The sequence below is a fragment of the Poecile atricapillus genome, chromosome 6 (genome assembly GCF_030490865.1).
Source record: "Poecile atricapillus isolate bPoeAtr1 chromosome 6, bPoeAtr1.hap1, whole genome shotgun sequence".
In the NCBI taxonomy this organism is placed as follows: Eukaryota; Metazoa; Chordata; class Aves; order Passeriformes; family Paridae; genus Poecile; species Poecile atricapillus.
The window spans coordinates 38,397,776-38,421,917 of record NC_081254.1 but is presented as its reverse complement, the minus strand read 5'-3'; the positions used below and the strand labels follow the sequence as shown (position 1 = coordinate 38,421,917).

General features: G+C 43.8%; 1 protein-coding gene across 3 annotated transcripts in view; it reads right to left on the bottom strand.

Annotated features, from left to right (window-relative positions):
* INPP5A (inositol polyphosphate-5-phosphatase A) overlaps positions 1-24,142 on the bottom strand; it is a 196,538-nt gene that overhangs the window by 12,878 nt on the left and 159,518 nt on the right. For all 3 annotated transcript variants that reach the window (XM_058841027.1, XM_058841029.1, XM_058841028.1), the window contains exons 10-12: positions 20,409-20,504; positions 20,003-20,077; positions 6,182-6,255 (exon numbers count right to left, since the gene is read on the bottom strand). In XM_058841027.1, the coding sequence (XP_058697010.1) occupies positions 6,182-6,255; positions 20,003-20,077; positions 20,409-20,504 (245 nt within the window). The remainder of the gene's footprint in view (positions 1-6,181; positions 6,256-20,002; positions 20,078-20,408; positions 20,505-24,142) is intronic.

The following is a 24,142-nucleotide window of genomic DNA, read 5'->3' as shown; positions in this document are numbered from 1 at the left end:
ATTTGAGATGGGATAGAACTATAAAGCATCAGTGAAAACTGAGCTTTTTATGGGAAGAGTTGAGAGACTTTTGATTTAGTTAATTTTGCTTTTGAACTTAGGTATGAGTACTCACATTTACTAAACCTTTTCTCACTTTTAGGTCTTTCTATTTACATATGACATTGACAGAGAACTTCAAAGGGGGAAAAACCCCAGCCACTCTTCATCAGAAAATTATTTACTATTTTCATATTTTCTGAGAAAATGTTGGATCAATTTACCTTCAGCTCTGACATGCTCTCAGATTGTCTAAGATACTTTTACCTTAAGAAAGGATGGTGAATGTGTACTGCCAATAAAACCTTTGGGTGCTCTGAAAGTTTTAAGGCCAAAGATATAAATAAAAATATTTTGATATTTTTAATTTACAGTCAGCATTAGTGTAAGCTGGTACATAAGTGTGATTTCAACAAAATGCCATTCAACCAATCAAAGGGTGACATCTCATTTTTTGTCAGCTACCAGAGTGTTAGTTTCTTTCTCAAAATTGAATTAACATTTTTTATTTCCTTGAACCTGAAAGAAAGAGTTGGATTCCCTAGATCTCTTCCTAACAAATGACCCCATCTAATTTATCTTCATATGTTCATCTCAGGCAGCAGATCGAAGCTAAGCAGTTGGACACATTGCTGTTTGAATGAGGTTTTCTGCTTCCTAGGTACCAAAACTCGAATAAGCCTTGGTGATGCTCTGCGAGCCAACTGGCCACGATACGTGTCTCACTTCAGCCGAATCAGGAGGGCAAACAGAGCCCTGCAAACACAGTAGTTACAGAGCAAAGTGTTAAACAGCTGCTACTTGCACAGGCTACACTAACACCATGGTGATAGTACCAACAATTGCAGTCAAAGGTGACAGTGGGACGGGGGGGTCACCCGGCAGCAAAGGGCAGGATGTGTAAACAGGACTGGAGCCCTGAGTCTGGGCACAACACAGAACAGGAGGGGAAACAACATGGCATTTTTATCAGAATCCTTGTTTTTATGGATTTATGCTGGGCATATTGCTTTTTGGCTTAACAATCTTCTTCGGAAAATACTGGTCTGTAATGTTCTTCAGAGTGAGCATTCCTGTATCATCACTGTCACAGGACCTTCTTCATTTAAAAAACCACAAAACCCAGAGCCTGTTCTTTTTTTTTTTTTTTCCAGAGAGCATGATGCACCCCTTCACTTTCTGTGAAGAACATTGACCCAGGATACTCTCCATAGTGAACATCTCCCCTCGCTGCTGAAAACCACCCTGGTGATGAGCAGGACACGCTGCTGCTCGCTGCGCTGCCAGGACCTGCCTGGGAGCAGGGGCTGACACAGCTGATGGCAACAGGCACAGGCTCTGCTCTTTGACCCCAGAGCCCTGGGGAGGCCCAGCTGGCAAAAACGGACTATTTAGCAATACTAAAATGGATTATTAGTGCCTCAGCAAGTGAATACTGAGTGATGCACTCGATTACTTTAATAACAGTAATGCTGGACCCCACAGAATGTATGCAATACTGCTACTATTACAAGTGGATAAATGGAATTATGAATAATGTTGGGCTTGTTGGGAAGGATCCAGTGCTGACTTGTTGCACAAGAACAGCCTGATGTTACTATATATGACTGTTACTGAGTTCGATGTCTTTTCTGGGAATATGCCTACCTGTACTTCTCAAAAATACATTGCTTTGCAGCTAAAATTTACAAAGTCTCATATTGGAAAAAAATAAGGAACCTGAGGCAAGAAATAGGTCAGGGTTCAGGCTCCAAACTACTGGGCTTTTCAGCAGTACATTCAGATGGGACAGCATGGCTGGCAGCAAAGAACATAAGCTCTTTAGAATATGCTTTATTTTCTGCTTGCAGCATGGTCTGTAGTCCTTAACTTACACATGGTGTAGAGTAATTCTTTGAAACTTTTTCAGTTATTGGTTTTCCTCTTTTCCCCTTTGCTACAATTCTTTAAACCAAACCTTGTGTAATGCTCTCCAGTTCCTCACAAAATAAACACCCAATTTCAATTTGAAAATTGAGAATTGCACTAGTTTAATGTGAGTAGAAACATGGAGGCAAGATCTGTCTGAAAAAACACTGTAATGATTAAATTCTATTTATTTTGGAGGAAATGACAGCTGTCTCTCTGCTTCCAGCTGGGAAGTTTCTGCGCTTCAGCCTTAGATGTTGGGAAACACCCAGACAACTGCATCATGTCAGGAATTTGTTCCTTGGGGGCTGAGAGATCCATGGGTGATTTCAGATATCTCACTAATACCTGGAAGGTGTTTCACAGTGCATGAGGGAGTCTGAAGTATTTCTGTTCAGTGGAAAACACTTCTTAATTGACCAAAAAAAAAAATATTCATGTTATGAAAGTAACTGATAATGCAAGCATAAAAATAACCTAGGGCTTTTTATTCTGAGTGCCTAACTCCCCTTCTGTGAGACAACAGGACCCAGCAGCATTACTGAGAAGGTGTTCTAGGAAATGAGATTCCCACTTGCTTCAGGAGTGCTGCCCTGCCCTGTCTGTATGGTCTGAGAACACCCAGTGAGAACACTGGAGAAGAAGGGCAGCCTGTTGACACCTAAACCATCATCTTGTCCTTTCATTTCACAGCCCAGGGTGAGCCTGGGGCTCTGCAATGGCACCCAGAGCTTCTGCTCTGAACGGTCTCTGCAGAAGGGAGAGAACCAGGGCGCGCTCTGAGCTTTGCTTCATGCAGGGCAGGCTGGCTCAGTGCAAATCAGAGCAGAAAAACACATGTGTCATGCAACCTTCCAGAACAGAGAGGGGTCATGGGACAAAATACAAGGTAGGGAAAAATATTTTATGGACTAAATAAGATTTTTGCAGAATAGTGAACCAGTGCTGGAGAGAATTCCAAAGGAGGAACACACTGCCAGAGTAAATGAGGTTCAACCTGTCTCCTGCTCAGAGGCATCAAAAGCCAAGACACTGCCAGTGCAGAGGGTCTGCTTGAGACAAATATCACACAGAGGGTATCTAAGACACAAACATATGTCCAACCAGTAAATTACATGACAGCCTAATTCAACAACAAACAAGAATAGGTCACTTTAAGAGAATGATTAATACATGAGATTGCTGTGCATGCAGCCTTATCTGAGAGCAAACCTTGTATGTGGGTGTGAACTCTTGCTAAAGTCAGCTCCTATCTTTGCTCTACAACAGCTGCAGGAATAATTATAATAATTAATGGAGAGCAGTGATAAAGGTAACAATTGCCCACCTGTATATTGACAGACCATAATGCCTTTACTTCTTTTTTTCACACCTCCTGCCTTTTGCAGTGATTGCTGACTGCCATGAAGCCCTTTACAGCCTCACACTGGGCTGTTTGCTCACAGCCAGACTGCTCAGGCTGTGAAGTGACAGAGCTTACAGAGTTTAAAATTCTAAATTGCATTTAGTCTCCAGTGGCTTGGGTTGCTATGGGCTACACTAGATCACAGAGGGTAACAGGATGAAAACATGAATATTCACTATATAAATAAAAGACCTCAAAATATAGGAATACAGAAGTGGGTGAACAATGTCTGTTAATAATTTCTCTGTTGGAATGGTTTTTTACAGGTTGCCTAACACAGCAGACCTGCCACATAGCCTGTGGTTTCTTTTTGAACTGTGGCTTCCTTCCCAGGCTGCCCTGACCTTTGGCACATCTCAGCAGGACAGAGGAAGGGTTTGAGGGAAGGGTGGGCTCTGGAGGGCCAGGGGGATGCCTGGCCCACCCTGCCACTGCCCTGGTCTCCAAGGACCCTGGACAGGAGGAGGAGGAGGAGGGTGGGAGGCCCTGTGGACAGAGCAGCAGCAGATCTGGGTGCAGAGCAGCTGGGCTAAGCCTCGTTTCTCTGGAAATTCATTCACTGCATCCCTGCATGTTCCCCTGGCACAGGCAAACAGGGTGGTGAGCTGACATGGCTCAGGAACGTACACTAACGAATCAAAAGGAACTCAGAGCTGAAGAGGAGTTCAGAAAATGCTTTAGGGCTGCTGAACAGAGAGCAGATAACTGACAGGCCTGCAGATGCTGTCAGTGCTATCAAATCACAGAATGAAGGAATGGTTTGGGTTGGAGGAGCCCTTGAGCTCAGTCAAGGCTTTGTTCTAGATGGTTCTGAGGGGTGACCTGAGCATCCTCCCTCTGCACCAAAGCACGATGGACACCCATGGCAGGAGGAGGAAGGATACACTGCAGACCAAGCAGATATTTGGTCTTAAATGACAGTATTGCACTGGGGAAGAACAACAGATTAGTTTTGAGTTCCCTAAGTATGCCTGCACAGATACTATTTTTAGATGTGGCTATAGGAGAGCTCAGAAGTGGCTCTCCAATCCTTCCCACATTCAAAGTTAACTAAAAGTCCTGAAGCTAATGTGCAATAAGACAGAGTCTGTCAGGACCCTGTGGAAACTCCTTTGCATATGCAGGAACATTAACTCACTGTGCTGCCTTAATACCATTCCATTTACAAATACAAATTCTATTTGTAACCACAAATCTCATAGAAGTATTATATAAGTAATTATTCCTACCTATGAAAAATATGTATGATTAAAAATAGTAATATATTTCTCTTAAAAATACATTACTGAGACTGTGGCCATGCAAGTACCACAGGATGGGCAATAGGATGCCCTTGCCTCATGACACAGATAACGAGGGATAGGTGAAAAAAGCTTCCTAATGTAATGCCAGTTTGCTCTTTATATATACATGCCATCTTTCAGTACATTATTTTTTTTTACTATTTCTTACTGTTACTTTCATCTAGTTGTTAAGAAGGAAACAGAGTGAGTAGAACTGAAACACACAGGGGCTACTCCCACCTAATTTCTGATCTCTGCTTGAGAGGAGCATGGCACTGAAAAGCTCTTACAGAGTGATCTGAAGAAGCTGAAAACTATCCATGGAACAACGTATTTTTGGCAAGCCTTGCTCTGGCTAAAAGCACTAATGTTGGAGAAATGAAGTAGAAGAGCATGTATGGTATAAAAATTGTTATCACTTCCCCTCACCTTCATCTCCCCTGACCAGATACATGGGGTGTAGACACCCTGCTGGTCTACTGTTATCATAATCAATAAGGAGAATTTAGAGTGGTGGTAACTCCGTGCATACTTCCAGTGTCCCGGGGGATCAATACAAATCAGCATCGCAGCTGGCTGGTGAGAAGTAATGAGATTATGATCACAAAAGGCAAGCTGCCCAAATTTTTTCCTAGTGTATGGCAAAATATCATACTTCTCTATCTGTCCATGAAGCATAAAATAGTATTTAAACATATTATATCTATTAATAAAAAAAGTATAGAAAAAGCACAGTTTTATCTGCCTTTTTTCTACTATTTTTTGAGTATTTTCTTTGTGAATGGAGTATTTCTTTCCCTTGAAAGCAACTGAGATTTAACTTCCTCACTCTTGGAAAGTGTGTAAATGCATTTTTAAAATGTAATTGTATAAAATGGTACCAAATCTTCCACAGATTTCTCCTGAATAGGACTGCCATTTGCAAAAAGCTTGGTTTTGTATGATAGCAATAGTTGTCCATTCATGGCTAAAACACCTCAGGGATACTGCTGACTAAAATCATGCATGTGTATTAAGCCAGCCAACTTATTCTCTCAGTTTTAAGTAATTATGTGATGTTTACTGAAATTGAAAAAGCAGAATCTAAGTTCCTGCCCTCTTTCCTGATCCCCCTCTTGGATTTCCCTGAGTGATGGCAGTAGGCTCCACAGCCCCAGCTCTACTCCTGCTGAGTGCCACTGCTCGCAGTCATCAAACAGCTTGAGCCAAAGACTGTCTTTATGGTTGCAATAATGTCATTTAACAGGTGGTCTGGGCCCAGTGCTTGGAAGTCCTTCCACATCTCTGAGCACACAATCCTGCTGGGTCTGTTTTAAGAGCAGCTATAAAAGACAGCATCAGCGGAGCCCGAATGATGAGCTACGGAGCACTACTGGCATGTGGTTTATTAGTGATGGAGGGGATGTGGGGAGAATAAACAATCATGAAAGGAAGAGAGATCATTATAATTTCTGCAATAAATATGGGAACATTCACATTTTACCAACATTGCAAGCAACAATTATGTTGTAGCTAGTTAAATAAATGGATTATATATGATTCTTACCTGGGAGGAAATGAGATGTCCAGTTCATACAATCTGTCTTTAAAGACTGACAGCTCTCTGTCAAATTCTAAAAGCTAGAAAAGATAGAAATAAATGCATTCACTTTTTAATGTGGAACTGCAGCAATTTAAAGATACTACATTATATAAAAGGAAAGAAAAAGAGACTATGATCACACACAGCTTGAGGCACAGCCTTCATAGAATTCTTTTTATAATACAGTGCAAACCCATCTGGACTATTTTGGTACATGAACAGTGCTTTGAGAAAAGTGTTGAAAACATTAATTTTCCGCAGTGAAAGTCATAACACTGGCTCTTCACAGCACTGACCTGTAAGTGCACTTATACCACAAAAAGCCGACATTTCTTGAAATTTCATTATCAATCTTTTCAGAGATAAACCAGACTAATATTAAGAAAGAACAGCAAACTGATATGCTAACCAGCCCACGAGAATGTCACTGAAACGCATCACATTACTCTGCATTGTCTTTAGTGCAGATAAGCAGGTACAAGAATCACAAGGATGGGCACATCACTCTTCCCAAGCACAGCTGAGCAGAGTTCCTGGACATCTACTGTGGATGGTGCAAGGCAGACAGCAGGCACAGGGATATGTGACAGCAGGTCAAGGGTGTTCCGAGCAGCAGCAGAAAGCACCAGAAGCAGGTCTTTAGCAGAGATGTTCATAAGTCTAGATTTAATGTATAAATACTGATCCCAGTCACATTTGTTTTCCCCTGGACCTCTACAGTGAGAATAAATATCCACAGTCTTTGTTCATAAACACAAACCCACTCACAACAACTGAATGATAATTGTCCCATTAAACCCGTAACTGTTCTGATGGACACAAATGGTCTTGCTCCAGGACGTGGCTGAGGTGCAGCCCAGTGTCCCAGGGAGCTGCAGGTAAAGACAAAAGCTCATCACCCCCAAGGTGCTGGCCCTGGCTCTGTCCAGCATCCCGGCACTGTCCCGCGCCACGGCGGCGTTTGCCCACCGTTCATTAATCATGTCCCATCTCACAGCTGTGCTGATACCATTGTATGAATGGCAGAGGTTCCCAAAGAAATTAGATCGTGTCCCCCTTTCCCCTCTGTCACCTCATAAATCATTCCTGAAATGTGCAATTAGCAGCTACTTGTACACATTAATTATCTCTGTGAAAAGCAGCTACCTGAACCACCTGCACTGCTGATTAGCTCCCTCTCCACGGCTCACCCAGCTCTCCCCAGCCTCTCTTGCCATGCTGCCGTATGTAGGCACCTTCACATGAAGATGCCAGGTGATGGGCAGCTTTCCCTGCTTTAGCTCATTCCACACCAAATTCTGTGACAGTATGCTGGAAAAGGTTCTGCAATACCAATAACTGTGAAAATTTGTGCTTGTTTTATGATCTGATTCAAAGCCTGAGAATTCAGTGTTTTGATAAATATTTCGAAAAATCTGTGTAGAAATTTACAGTATGTATCTAATAATATACTCAATCCTAAAAGTGTTGGGCTGGTCCAGCAGTCACTGGTCTAACTGAAGCGATCTCAAAGTACTTTAATAAATGGATATTTCCATCACCATGAATGTTTCCAGACTGTGATTCTGTATTTCAGAAAGCAGAACAGATTGGTAGCCACAATACATACACACTGGCAATGAAAACAAATGTTACCATCCCTTTCCTGCTCCAAGTGCCTCCACCTTAAAGGTATCAACCACCCTAAGTGAATCTGGGATACGAAAACAAGCTGCCATCCCCAGTTAAAGCTATTAATTGAAATGTACATCTATACATGTTTCCTACTGTTCCAAGTAAACAGCTCAGCCTAGGGAAGGGGAGGCGTCAGGAGGAAGGCTGATTCTGAAGTGTTAAACTGAGAGGACTGAATGAAAGAACAATGCTCCACAGAACACAATGGTATAAATTACTCATGGGCATCCCAAGGGTTGGCAAAGTTCAATAGATGCATTGTCCTCTCACACCAATTCACATTTTCAAAATTTTATACCTTCAAATTGTTCTTGCTATGATGATATTTGCAAACTCAGTGAGGGTTGGGGTTTAGAGGACTAAGCATTTGGAGGTGCATTATTATCCACAGAGGTTTCTGCTGTGTTTGTTTGCTGCAGTTGTGGGGGCAGTGTCTGTGCTATGCAGATCAGCTGCTGACACTGGTGACAGATAACAGAAACAAGGCAGCATTGTGTACTGTGCTCTCAGTTTCCCGAGTTTCCCCAGGTAAAGGGACAGCTTCAACCTGAATCCAAAGCCCAACCAGGTGCCTAGAAGGATTTAGGAATGCTCATGGTGAAGAATTCATCCTGCCATGTAAAACAGCCAAATATTTTATTGGATTATTTGCAAAAGCTTTTAATTCCTGCTAGATATTAAATAATTATTTTACAAATTATTTTTTCCTAGTTATTGAGTGTGTTACAGAACCCGTAACCTTCTGTCCAAACACATCCACTAGGGGTGCAGACAGACACCTGCTCGCTCTTGGGAGGGCAAGGACAGGTTCTCTGTGTGCTCAGGGCTGAGCAGTGGGAACCCCCCAGAACCTCTCTGGCTTTTCCCAGCAGCGCTGCAGGCCATGAGGAGAGGAACAGAAGAGATGATGAAAGCCTGAACTGTGCATTTTGAGAAAATTGCAGCTATTCTTTTCAGTAGCAGAGCATGTTTTAACTATTATTTTTTGGTGTGAAAAGCATCTGTATTATCATTCAAGCCTGTAATCTCAAAATGCAATATTTTTGATGCAAATGCAAGGTGTTCACCAGGTCTTGTTACAAACAACTACAAATGTCATTTGCCATGAAAGCAACTTTAGTAAGAGAAGGCACAGGGCCTGAGACGGGCATCAGTCAATTTTATCTATTTAAGACAGGTACATGGGTGCCTGGAGCAACTCGGCATGACAGAAAATGAATGAAAATTAACAAGCTGATACTGAGGAGCAGTCAGAACTTCACAGGGTAATGTCTTTACTTTTAAAGCATCTAACATGGTCTTTAAAATACCCCACCTGCAGCACACTCCTTTCATGGCAATTTCACCACGAACTGCTCACTCATTTCCATACTGTGCACCAATCAGCACCATGAATAATGTCATTGCTGAACGGGATACATGAGTATGTCTGTCACTCTAAATGCCTTAAGAATTATAAAAAAGTTCAAATGTTAAAATCAATATATTGTTCTATTTAATTTACTCATAATAAGATCATCCTTAAGAACCAAATCTTTAAGGTGTTACATGACACACTGTGGTAATTTGAGCAATTACACTGAGATTTTGAAATGCTGTGACCGGCAGATCATTCTAGAATTATATGTCATAGGCAGCTTTCAGAAGACTGTTTTTCTCCTCCAAACTGGGTTTCACCAATGTATTTATACCTAAATAAGAGTGAAGATGATGCAGGGTCTATGTTTTATCTGATCCAACACCATGTTGACGGTATTACAGCAAGATGTTTGCTCTGCAATGTCCAGTAGGACAGCCCAACAGGAATGTTTGATTAACACCTGAATGAAAATCCATCATCGATCCATCCATCCATCCATCCATCCATCCATCCATCCATCCATCCATCCATCCATCCATCATCCATCCATCATCCATCCATCATCCATCCATCCATCCATCCATCCATCATCCATCCATCATCCATCCATCATCCATCCATCATCCATCCATCATCCATCCATCCATCCATCATCCATCCATCATCCATCCATCATCCATCCATCATCCATCATCCATCCATCCATCCATCCATCCATCCATCCATCCATCCATCATCCATCCATCATCCATCATCCATCCATCCATCATCCATCCATCCATCCATCCATCCATCATCCATCCATCATCCATCCATCCATCCATCATCCATCATCCATCCATCCATCCATCCATCCATCCATCCATCCATCCATCCATCCATCCATCATCCATAATCCATCCATCCATCCATCCATCATCCATCATCCATCATCCATCATCCATCATCCATCCATCATCCATCCATCCATCCATCATCCATCCATCCATCCATCCATCCATCATCCATCCATCCATCCATCCATCCATCCATCCATCCATCCATCCATCATCCATCATCCATCCATCATCCATCCATCCATCATCCATCCATCCATCCATCCATCCATCCATCCATCCATCCATCCATCATCCATCCATCATCCATCCATCCATCCATCCATCCATCCATCCATCCATCCATCCATCATCCATCCATCATCCATCCATCCATCATCCATCCATCCATCCATCCATCCATCCATCCATCCATCATCCATCATCCATCCATCCATCCATCCATCCATCATCCATCCATCATCCATCATCCATCCATCCATCCATCATCCATCCATCCATCCATCCATCCATCCATCCATCATCCATCCATCATCCATCATCCATCATCCATCATCCATCCATCCATCATCCATCCATCCATCCATCATCCATCCATCCATCCATCATCCATCCATCCATCCATCCATCCATCCATCCATCCATCCATCATCCATCCATCCATCCATCCATCCATCCATCCATCATCCATCCATCATCCATCCATCCATCCATCCATCCATCCATCATCCATCCATCCATCATCCATCCATCCATCATCCATCCATCCATCCATCCATCCATCCATCCATCCATCCATCCATCATCCATCATCCATCCATCCATCCATCCATCCATCCATCCATCCATCATCCATCCATCCATCATCCATCCATCCATCCATCCATCCATCCATCCATCCATCATCCATCCATCCATCCATCCATCCATCCATCCATCATCCATCCATCCATCATCCATCCATCCATCCATCCATCCATCATCCATCCATCCATCCATCCATCCATCCATCCATCATCCATCCATCATCCATCATCCATCATCCATCATCCATCCATCCATCATCCATCATCCATCCATCATCCATCCATCCATCATCCATCCATCCATCCATCCATCCATCCATCCATCCATCCATCCATCCATCATCCATCCATCATCCATCCATCCATCATCCATCATCCATCCATCCATCCATCCATCATCCATCATCCATCCATCCATCATCCATCATCCATCCATCCATCATCCATCCATCATCCATCCATCCGTCCATCCATCCATCCATCCATCCATCCATCCATCCATCATCCATCCATCATCCATCCATCCATCCATCCATCCATCATCCATCCATCCATCCATCCATCCATCCAGTGTATCAATAGTTAGCTACTACCTGTGAACCACTGTGACCCCACACTGCAGGGAATGCAACCAGGCAGTATGTGCAGGAATGACTGCACTTGCAGTAAAGGATATTTCCTATTTAATTTGAGGAGAATTAAAAGCATTCAGAACTGATGGCTGTGTCAGCTGCAGTGCCCATCACCTCCAAAGGAAATTATCAATACTGCTGGTTTTCTAGGGTGCTGTGTATCCTGTAAAAACTGCTGAAGGGAGTCTCAGTTTTTGCTCCCTTTTTCTTGGCAGCACTGCAACTTGCATTTATGTGCCAGGGTGGAGGAGAAAGCAATGCACAAAATTCCAGATTTCTATATTATGCAGCTTGACAGTAATCAAAGGGTTTTAAGGGAGTTTAGGCAGTTGCAGAAACCAAGGTTCTGCTTGCTTCAATTTAAAGCAATGAGGCACTGGTACAAGGTCAACATCTCTTGGGTACACTGCAATGGGCCACCTTGGCTAAAATCATACACGTATGAACCCCTTCAAACAGGGCAACTTAATTCAGTCATTGGAGTAGAACAACGGCAATTATTCATCAAGACCTACAGACCAAAGTCAGAGCACTGGTAGATCAGGAGGTGATATTAGCAGCATTTATCAAATCCATCTGCAGGGCCCACCAGAGAATTCACAGCTGTGAAAGGGAAATGAAGTTTCAGACCAAAAAGAGGAGATGAGCATAAAGAAGTGACCTCAGAGAATTAAAACATGTGGACCCTAGTCACCATAACCTCCTTTGTCAGTCTTGTGGAGAACACTTTTTTTTCAAGATACTTTGGAAAGACAGTAATTTTATATGTCTTTCCAGCGACAGCTGATTATTTATAAACTGATTCAGCAGCCTACTGACTTCAGGAAAAGGCCTGTGGAAATGCTGATCCTTCCCACTTATCCATGAAAATGGTGTACACAACTCTACCTGATTTTTAAAGCTACTTCTTTCTCTAACAAAAAATATGTAAAATGATCTCTTACTATATACTTTGAATCTTAATCTTCTTTCTCTCATTGCCAGTCTTTAACATCACATTTCACAGAAAAAAAACCCCAAATCATTGAATAAAAATGTACCACTTATGCTGTATTTGTATAATATTGTACTTCTGCACATATCTATATATCCTGAATGTCTGTGCTGTCAAATCACGAACACCCACATAAATGTGGATCTATGGCACACAGAGCAATGGCACCAAAGAGATTGTTCTCAGCACTAGAGGGGTGAGGCACAGCAATGCACAGCTAGCAGCACTGAGGACTGACACCACTGCTATGGATAAGCTGGGGTTTTTTACATTATTACAAATTACAGTCAAACACGCTGCTAACAGTTTCAAGGCTCAGCCTCTCCTCTGTTCTGCAACATGCAGCAGAGAATCCAGATCTTATCCTGTGAGACTTTTGTTGCTTGAAAAAACATCAGAAATCAAAACCTGCTGTACTTAGGAGATTAGTTCTCAATGTGAAGACTGAGTATCTGTAAAGGATAAACTGGTTAAGAAGCCAAAAGCAGGGACACAGATCACAAGCCCGGGCTTCCACTTGTGCAGCAGCACTGAACTTTCTGCTGGCCACAGAAGCTTCTTCCACACCCCAAGGGCTCCTTGTCCAAACGCTGCCCTGCAGCAGTGAACTGTGAACATCCCATCCCTCAGCAGAGCCTGGAGCACCTCAGAGGAGCCCCAGAGAGCACAGTCCCCATGCCCTGTGCTGCAGCCCAGCTCCTCCAGCGACAGGATCTGCTCTCTGGTTCATCTCCTGACGTGGGGGCAGGTGACCACCAGCAGGTCACAGCTCAACACGTGCCTGCCATTTTCTGATGGGAAAAATGCATTTTCCTGCTCACTCTCCTGGGATTCCAGTGCTTACCTCGAATTAAAAGAAAATTGACTCTGGAAAAAAGCATTCATGCAAATTGCCATTTTCACAACTTTGCTGGGGCAGACACTAAATATCATTGTACTAATTCATACACCATGCACAACAGCTTGTGACAAAGCTCCTTCAAACTGTCAAGAATGACTTGAGTATATGCTGTCTTTAAAACCAGAAGATTTTAATTAGGAATACCCTGCTTGCAAATATGACACACTCAATGGATTATTTCGTTAAACTTTATATATCTGTTACTATGAAACATCGGTTTGTCCACTTGGGAGTCCAAACCACCATGCACTATCCTGTTACACGGTTACTTGTGAGCTGCAATTTGGCAAAAGCATGAAATACTGAGAATACACTTTTAGTATTACTTGTAGAGTAGTTAAAAATGGAATTTTCTTGAGGAACAACTATGAAATGTTTTTTACTTGGGCAAAACTCCCGCTGTGGGCTGAAGATTCCCCCAGGCTTGGCTGGCATGAGTGTCTTGGGGAACAGACAGGAGTGCAGAGGTATATCATATATATCATATATGTCATATATCATATGTCATATACCATGTGTCATATCTCATATATCATATGTCATATCTCACATCTCATGTGTCATTTGCTGGGCGTGTGGGGAGCTCCAGTCATTCACTCTGCCATCCTCACAGAGTCAGGCACCTCTCAAGGTCCCTGGGGATTTCAGACACCGAACACTGAGGTTCTGCTCCTCCAGGAGGGGCTCCAGTGGGTGCCCTCCCCGTGTGGGGTGCGTGGGGCTGGCAGGTGGGTGCTGGGGCAGCCAGGCAGGGCACAGCTCCTGCCCAGCTGGGCTCTGCAGCTGCCACAGCTGGCAGTGAGGGCTGCTGGAGCCTGGGCTTCCAAAAAACACAGACAGACCTCAGACCAGGCACCAGAACTCACCTCTCCATTCAACTGGGTACCCCACTCTCATCTCTAGCTGCGACTTTTGTATGAAACTCTCCTCAAGTATAACTTTTCAAGTTAAATGTGGTATTTGCTTTTCTCTGTGCAATCCTGTGTGCAGGCACTCATCTGGGAAGTTACCAGGGGCACCTGGAGAACGCCAGAGGATTGAGCTACTGCAGAGAGACGGTGAAAAAACAGCTGAGCACCTTTCCATTTTTATTTGGCTTGCCACAGATTTCAGGCAAGATGTGGAAGCTTTGGCATGGCGCCTGTGTGCACAAATATTTACTGCAAAGGATGTTGGTGAGATCCATAAACCTGTGGACTGGAATGCAGGTGCAAACATTGCCTCCCTGGATATTCTCTTCCATGTCACACAGGTTGAAAAGAGCCAAAGCACATTAGCAGATCATACTACAGGCTGGATTACAGAGTACAAATACAGATGCTGGACCTACTCTTTGGGCTAGACTTAATCAAAAACCAATGCCTAAAAATATAAATATATCACAGTACACCTGAATTATCCTTAGGCCATACAGCAACTCTGTAGAATAGGATGGGGGAAAGGTAATGAAGTAGTATTTGTAACTTTGTGCTGTGGACAAATTTTACACCCGATTAATTCATCTGTTTGAAGCTTGCAATAAACAGCTAACCCAACACATCTGGATTGACTTGTTTGTGAAATCTGGATTTACATTTATGTTTTCCTAGTGAGAACAATTTATTGGCACTATTTCCTGTCTCTGTAATTTCTCATTTTGCAGTTTATCCAGTGGCACATCAACTGATCGTCAATTTAAGCAAATGCAATTCTAAACACAGGAATACTGCTTCTGAATAAAGAAACAGAGCATGAAGCCATTTTCCAATTAACACTTTATGAAAATCAGGCATCTCAGATGACTGTCTTGAATAAAAAAAGCAGTTTCAGGGTAGGCAGGATTTCCTTATGACCAGAATGAGGTAGCAATGGTCCTAAGCAATCAATTTCCTTTCTCTACCCTAATTTGCCCTTATACATCATATTCAAGATTTTATCTGGACAGGGGCTGGTTGGCTCAGTGGATAAACCTCTGCCTTTTCACCTCTGGGATCATGGTTCAAGTCATACCCTGATGAAATGCACTTGATCGTCCTAATCTAGTTCCTAGTGGACAGTATTCCCATTATCTTTAAAAGGGTCAGAGCCAAGGCCATTGGGAAGAGTGCATTGTGCTGTATCTTGTCTGTTGATTAATACATTTTCGGTGACACCAGATCCTTAATCTTCATAAGCATACATATTCTCACAAAAATCTTAATAGAGGTCCCTTGCAGACTGTATCTTCTGCTCAATTTGTGTATCATTTCAGAATTTCAGGATTTCCTGGGGATACACCCACACCCCCCCACAATAAATTGCTTAAAATGTACAAGTATGTTTGCCTGAACTGTTTGCAGTAACATCTCAAAGTTAACCAGCAAGATAAAGGATCACTCTAAATCACCACTTCTCAGAGGGAAAACAAGACCTTTAACTCAATCTGTTCTTACAGCACATTATAATTTTCTTCCCATACCATATCAGATGAGGCTGAACACACACAGAATAAAGGGAATTTATTCTGTGAAGGGAAACTGAGTCAGAACGTACTCTCCATAGGAGTTCACTGTTTGTCCTCTGCACCAAGAGAGCTGCTGCACAATTAAAGAAATAGAACCACTTCCATTTCATGAACATCCAGGCTGGGAAGCACTGGGCTCTTCAGCGTAAGATTTTGGATCTGGTTTGGAATGAATGCTGGTACACCAGCAGTGCCCTCTGAACCCTCTGGTGATGCTGGAGCTGGGTGCAGCAGCGCCCTTGGGCTAATCCTCCTGGCCCCGAGCAGCCCAGCCCAGGGATGGACAAGGGCTCAGTGTTTCTGTGGGAGATGGGCCTGGGGGGGCAGCAGGACCACCAGGGCAAGCACAGCTTCACTTGCTTGAAGTTCACTTGTCACCAGCTTCCACAAAGATCAACAGAAAAAAGAGATCATGATTTTAGCAGGAATATCATCAGGTTCCACTCTTAAGACAATTAATTCACTCATCACTTTTGCTACACAGTTGTGGTCAAAATCCTAAGGACAGTGCATTAGCTTTTACCTGGATTGATTCTTTAATACAGATCATAGGAAAGACAGGAATGTAGGTACCATTCCTCAGTTCTAATTGTAGTTAAAGATTATAGAATGATTCCTGATGATTAAATCATTCCTCTGTAGTCATTACAGGTTTTTACATTATTACTATATATTTATTTAATTGACTACTGAAGAAATACAATATAGCTTGTGGTTCTTTGGTACAAGTCAATAACCTGATTATATTTTTTTCATTACATAATTACTCTTGGTTTGATTTTCTTTTGATTGTTTTGAAATTAAGAGGGAACTCCTTTTGAAAAAAAACCCACTTCTAGCTTGATCTATCGCAAACAATTAAAGAATCTGCAAATACCTGGTAAAAATGTAGGTTTATTCAAGAACCCCCTGCCCCTCTCCCAGAAGCACTGGCATGCTGATTTTTATCACTTAGGGGCTGGAAAGCCAAAGCTACGAGCGTGTTTTGTGTGAGTGACGTGCTGGAGAGGCAGGGTGAGCTCAGCAGCGTGGGCAGCACCCATTTCCCATCAGGAAATCCACGCTGGGGTCCAGGGCGCTCTGCTCCTGCTGGGCAGAAGAGGAGCAGCAGCACAGAGGGGCAGTGGGGGCACGGTGGTGGCTCCCAGGCAGGGGCTGCTGCCTCTGGGAAGGTGTGAGAAGCCACATTTGTGCTTTTCTGCTGCTCATGGGCAAGCCCCTGGAGCAGGATAACAGCACAGAACCGACTGGCACAGCCTGGCTGTGTTCTACCCTCCAGGTCAGAAACACTGAGCTTTTGCTAATTGAGAAGAAACAACTTACACTGGGAGCTGATGCCAAGGTGGGACTCTGCAGGCTGCACCTCCTCCTGCCCACCTGTCCCAGTGCTCCTCTGTGTCACCCTCCCCACAGACCCACTCAGGACAGCTCTGTGTGGTTATGGACTCACACCCTGCTCTGTCTGATGGAACACAGCTCTGCTGTGCAATTCACAACACAGGAATTAAACAATAAAACAGTCTTGCATTATTGCAACAATTGTTTTCAAATAGGCTTTTTCTTTTTCCTACCACCACAGAACTGGGTAAGTCTGGGTGTTCCTTTCTCAAATACGATAATACAGAATGGTCATTGCACTCTGAGGTAATCAGTACAGGTAACTGCTAAGCTAACTTTGGAATAAACTACACATAAGTCTGAATAAGATACATATTAGTTTGGAAAAATTAGACCTGACAGATTACAGTATGCATTTCAAACTGAATTTCTGTTAAACAGGTGATTTGTATCTGTAGAAGATTTTTCATAAAAAAATAATAATTTTTATAAATATATATTAAGATTCTTTTTGTTGATTACAACGTAAAAAAAGAAGGAATAACTGTGTATGGACAATGATAAAGTAGCCTGTTGATAATAAATATTTGTCAGGTCTTGTCACATCCGTACACATTCCAATGTTACTGAAGAGACACGGCACTGATAAAAAAATACCCTCTGAAAAATCAATGGATTTTGAGCTAAAGCAGTTGCTAAACACACAGAAAACATCTTTATCCAGCAGCCCGAGTGCTGTGAAAATTCCCAAGCCTTGCATTGGTACAGCTAAGGAAAATTTAATCTTCCCAAATACTCATCAGGGCACTCCATCCTGCAGACCTGACAGCCCCACTTATAATTAATTATACAATTTCGATGGGAATATCGACTACACAAAGCTATAAATCATAGAAAAAGTCAATAGGCATGGACATATTCAATCATGTCCCGACCAATGATTACTACTCTTAAAATACAATAATTATTTTCAGGAGCCAGCTTGAATTAAATTTCTGTCAGGCTGGTACAAGACCGGCGGTTGATGAAGGATGCGATGGATTTTTTGGGTTGAATTCGGCACAGAGACATTTATCGTTTCAGATAGGTAGTTTGTTTTTAGTGATCATGGTGCTGCGTGTTTAACTAGACCATGAAGATTAGATTATCTCCAATGGCTCATTATATCGTTTATCTCTTTCTTCCATGTTTGATCTGGAAGATTTCCCACTTCTTGATGCATGAAAGAAACGACTACAGATTTTGAAATGGAATGTGTTTAAGTGGGATTCTGCCTGTACCTTCACACCCCACAGCCCTATATGCAAATCAAGCAGCACCCACCCAAAATACCACTAGGACAGGCACCAAGAACAGCTTTACACAGCTTCAGGAATGCACTGGAGGAAAACACAAATGACAAAAACTTGAGTTGTTTTAAAACAAAATGGAAAAATTATAATAATACACATAGCAGAAAAATCTGGGACAGGAATGCCATTAATATGGAAAAAGGAATTGGGAGGAGACTTATTGCTTTGAATTAAATGTCCCCAAAACTGCAAAACATCAGTGAAAGAAACATTAGGTAATTCCCAAGGATGCAACCACCTTGTAAACTGGAACCAAACAACCCCAAACTGAAGTGACAATAACTGCATTTGAGGGTACACTGCCCACCTCTCACAGCCACATGAGCCACGCTGTGGGACAGCAGCAAGGACAGCAAGGGCAATCAGATCTTCACCCCTTATGGGTCTTACTCATCAAACTCTTCTGACCTCAACAAATGAGTGAAATCTAAGATTCTCACATGGAATCAATCTCCCAGGTGAAGCCAGCTTAAAATCAGAGAGGGTACCAGGGCTTCAGCTTCCCTCCACGTCCTAGAGCCCTGCAGACAGCGCTCCAACAGCCTGGCTCTGTGAGCAGTGAGAGAACGAGCCACAGGCAGGACAGGAGAGAGGTGGAGAGCCATGGATCCTGTGCACTACCATCCCTGGGCACAAAGCAGCAATGAGCCCTGTGAGCAGCACTGTGTGACTGGTACAGAGTGCTGCTAAACTGGGAGGTGGGGACAAGGGCCCTCTATGAATTCCCTTGGATACAGAACTCCTAGGAACCCTTGGATGAAATAGAGAAAGCTGCAAGCAGTGATACACAGCTTTTCCAAAATGAAGTGGCCATCATTTGAAATAAAATCACATTAAAGAAAATACCCTTCTCCACAGAAAAATCGGAGTCCTTACTACAAATCAGAGTGTTAGTGTCCCCTGTCTGCTTACTCCTCTTGGGAAGCCTTCTATGCTTGTCCAAACAGTGACAGTCTGCTGCAGAGCTTGAGATTGCTATTCTCCTTACTCTTGTGTTTCTAGTATCTTTTTGTACACTTAGAAGACCCAGGTGTTTTCAGAAGGGCTTTGCATTTAAGGGCTTCTCCTAAGTTACCATGTGATTCACAATGAAGAGCTAGGAAGAAAAACAGGATGCTTGAAGAAATGCAGACTAGAGGACAGACAAGGAAAGTGAATTGTTTTGTACATTTACTTTTCAGTATTTTTCTGTAAAAAAGAAGGTAAACATGCCAAAGTTAAGAATCTGTACACAAAATAACTGGCTAAGTTATTATGATTATTATTATGATGATGATGAAATCTGGAGCAGTTACTGTGCTGGCTAAATTATCTCTTCTCATTCTGCAGAAAGGAGGGCTGGTTAGAGAAATGCAATTTGTATGTGAGTGCCCAACTTACTCCTTTGAAAGGGTTTAGCAATGAACTTACCGCAGTGCCATTGTTGTCTCTAAATACGTCTTGATTAAAATAGTCAAAGAGCTTCTTTTCTAATTGCAGCATAACCTAAATAAAAAAGTAGGGAGAAAGGTCAGTAAAGCTCCTGGACTCAGCAACTCAACACCCAGCTGCTGGCAGTGACCCTTTCAGAGACAGGCAGCCTTTAAAAACCACACATTTCCACACGTCCAAAGCCCCTTGTCAGCTTGCCCATTTGCTTGGCTGGCAATCACTTAAACAGATCCAATTAACTGAGCATTAGGTGTGACAATCTATATCCTCCCCTCCCTTTACATTATCAGTTTGGAACAACTATATTCATGCTTTGTAGAAAAGAAAGTGAACATTCAACAGTGTTTCTATTTACAGAGGGTGCCAAGGGCATTAAGTTGTTTACCTTTCGGTCATTATCAGATTCACGAAATATTAGCTTGACTACTTCATTTGTGTCAGCTGCCCGGATGGTCTGCATTGTGGCCTTTGCACATAGTGTCTAAGAAAAACATAAGGGGAGGAAGAGAATCAAGCTTATATGCAACAGAAGACCAGATTTAACTGAACATTATCGATAGATGTATCTTCAATGCCCCCCATTAAATATAATATGCTATATGTCAAAATACAAAGCATTGCTAATTTAAGTCACTTCCACTCATGATGGACTTTAAACAATAGACTGAATTACCACTTGGAGAGAAACAGGCAATATTAAGAAAATATCAATCAGGAAAGGCAAATAGTCATTCAGCTTGTACCATGCAGACAGGTTCTTTCACAGGTATCACTGTATGCTGTATCACACATTACCTGCAAACATCCTCCAAACCACTGCTTACAGACAATGACCAGGTTCTGTGCTGGTTCTTGAGAGGTGGTAACTACATTGACACTACAGTTCTGTGAGTTAACTCTTGTTTGCAAAAACATCTGCCCTGGAAATTCATGTTAAAGTACACTTTGCAAGTCTGAGAAATGCTTGCACAATCTGACAGCAATTTTCACAGTTACTGTGCATAGCAGATCCCCTCTTTTAAATAAGAGACATCACATCTCTAGATATTGTGAGGACTGGGTGCCTAAAACATATTATGAACCAACATTTTATCAGGCACAGAGGTATGAATTTCCATGCAAGTGTTGGGCCTTGATCCATTGGCCACTGGCCTGGTTGGGACCCAGTTCCACAGGTGGTGGGGAATAACCTGAAATGAACCTCTCAAAGGGCTGGCTCCAGAGCACGGCAACAGGTGGAAATCTAGAGCTTTTAGCAAAGCAATTTATGATGCTTCAAGTATGTCAAGTGCTTTGAAATGCAGGGATCTCCCATCTTAACTGTGTCTGGGAACATTTCACTAAGGGCTCTGCAGCCTCCCTGCCGGGGCAGGGCAGAGCTACCTGTGCCCCTCTGCCTGGCTGCTGGGAACCACGAGGAGAAAGTCAGAAAGCAGAACTGAGGAAATTGCTCGAAATGGGCATTGTTCAAAGACACAGATATGTCCCCACACCTGCGAGGCAACTCAGCATCCATAGCTGCTGCTGAGGATCTGTGCACAGCCCTGGATGTGGATTCTGGCAAAGACCGTCCTTCTGAATAAAACTTTACTTTGCTAGAAGTTCTTAAGAAAAGTGTTTTTTGTTAAAGAAAATAACTGAGTCAAGGAGAGGCAAAGAGGTGACTTCCCGGCTGTTCACCCCATTCCTTTTCATAATAGGCAGACAAAAGCTTTTAATTTTGCAACATACTAATTTGTAAAATAAATATATTCTGTGGTATAGACTTTCACATTCTACAATGTGCTTCTACCTCTCACAGATGGAAATACTTATATTTGGATTCATTATCTGAGGTGCAGTGTCTACCAAACACAACACCAAGAACTACAGCTCATTTCTCCTTTCTGCATTCTTGCCTTCTCCTGAAGGCAGAAATACATGCCAAACATGTATTTAAACAAAAATAAAAAATCCATCTGCTTCCAAATACTTTAGATCTCAGCTGAGGATCCCTGTGCCAGAATGGGAACAATCTGTCAATGGACATTTTTCTCCCATTTGATAAAATTTGATCCTTGATAAAGGCCCTTGCCTATTGGCACAGTACAAATAAAAAACAGTGAGTTGCACACTTTCATTTTTAACAAGTAACTTGAATGGGATTTGGTAAAAACCCATAAATCTGTTATTTTTCTTACAAGTTTGTGAATGAAACAGGTGTTGATTCCCAATCTCACTGAACAAGTGATGTCCATTTCTGACAAACTTTTCCCGACTGTTTCCCTCCTCCCCAAAGCAGCAACACGTCCATCCAGCTCAGGGTTTACCCTGCAGTGCTCGGCACATGAGGGGCACAGCTGCAGGTGTCTGTGCCATCCAGCTCAGGGTTCACCCTGAAACACTCGGCACATGAGGGGCACAGCTGCAGGTGTCTGTGCCAACACAGCTCAGGGTTCACCCTGAAACACTCGGCACATGAGGGGCACAGCCACAGGTGTCTGTGCCATCACAGCTCAGGGTTTACCTTGAAACACTCGGCACATGAGGGGCACAGCTGCAGGTGTCTGTGCCATCACAGCTCAGGGTTCACCCTGCAGCACTCAGCACATGAGGGGCACAGCCACAGGTGTCTGTGCCATCACAGCTCAGGGTTTACCTTGAAACACTCGGCACATGAGGGGCACAGCTGCAGGTGTCTGTGCCATCACAGCTCAGGGTTCACCCTGCAGCACTCAGCACACGAGGGGCACTGGAACAGCTGCAGGTGTCTGTGCCAACACAGCTTAGGGTTCACCCTGAAACACTCGGCACATGAGGGGCACAGCTGCAGGTGTCTGTGCCATCACAGCTCAGGGCTCACCCTGCAGTGCTTGGCACATGAGGGGCACAGCTGCAGGTGTCTGTGCCATCACAGCTCAGGGTTTACCCTGAAACACTCGGCACACGAGGGGAACAGCCACAGGTGTCTGTGCCATCACAGCTCAGGGTTCACCCTGCAGCACTCAGCACACGAGGGGCACTGGAACAGCCGCAGGTGTCTGTGCCAACACAGCTCAGGGTTTACCCTGCAGCACTCAGCACATGAGGGGCACTGGAACAGCCGCAGGTGTCTGTGCCATCACAGCTCAGGGTTCACCCTGAAACACTCAGCACACGAGGGGCACAGCTGCAGGTGTCTGTGCCATCACAGCTCAGGGTTTACCCTGCAGTGCTCGGCACACGAGGGGAACAGGAACAGCCGCAGGTGTCTGTGCCATCACAGCTCAGGGTTTACCTTGAAACACTCGGCACATGAGGGGCACAGCTGCAGGTGTCTGTGCCATCACAGCTCAGGGTTTACCCTGCAGTGCTCGGCACACGAGGGGAACAGGAACAGCCGCAGGTGTCTGTGCCATCACAGCTCAGGGTTTACCCTGAAACACTCGGCACACGAGGGGCACTGGAACAGCCACAGGTGTCTGTGCCATCCAGCTCAGGGTTTACCCTGCAGTGCTCGGCACACGAGGGGCACTGGAACAGCTGCAGGTGTCTGTGCCATCACAGCTCAGGGTTCACCCTGAAACACTCGGCACATGAGGGGCACAGCTGCAGGTGTCTGTGCCAACACAGCCCAGGGTTCACCCTGAAACACTCGGCACATGAGGGGCACAGCTGCAGGTGTCTGTGCCATCCAGCTCAGGGTTTACCCTGCAGCACTCAGCACACGAGGGGCACAGGAACAGCTGCAGGTGTCTGTGCCAACACAGCTCAGGGTTCACCCTGAAACACTCAGCACATGAGGGGCACTGGAACAGCTGCAGGTGTCTGTGCCATCCAGCTCAGGGTTCACCCTGAAACACTCGGCACATGGGGGGCACAGCTGCAGGTGTCTGTGCCATCACAGCTCAGGGTTCACCCTGCAGCACTCAGCACATGAGGGACACTGGAACAGCCGCAGGTGTCTGTGCCATCACAGCTCAGGGTTTACCCTGAAACACTTGGCACATGAGGGGCACAGCTGCAGGTGTCTGTGCCAACACAGTTTTCACTGGCACAAGGAGCACTGGCCCCATGGGCACACGCACAGGCTGCTCTGCCACAGCTTCATCTGCCCTGCAGGACTTGATGGTGGTTTTCTGAAGCCTTGGGAGAAGAGTG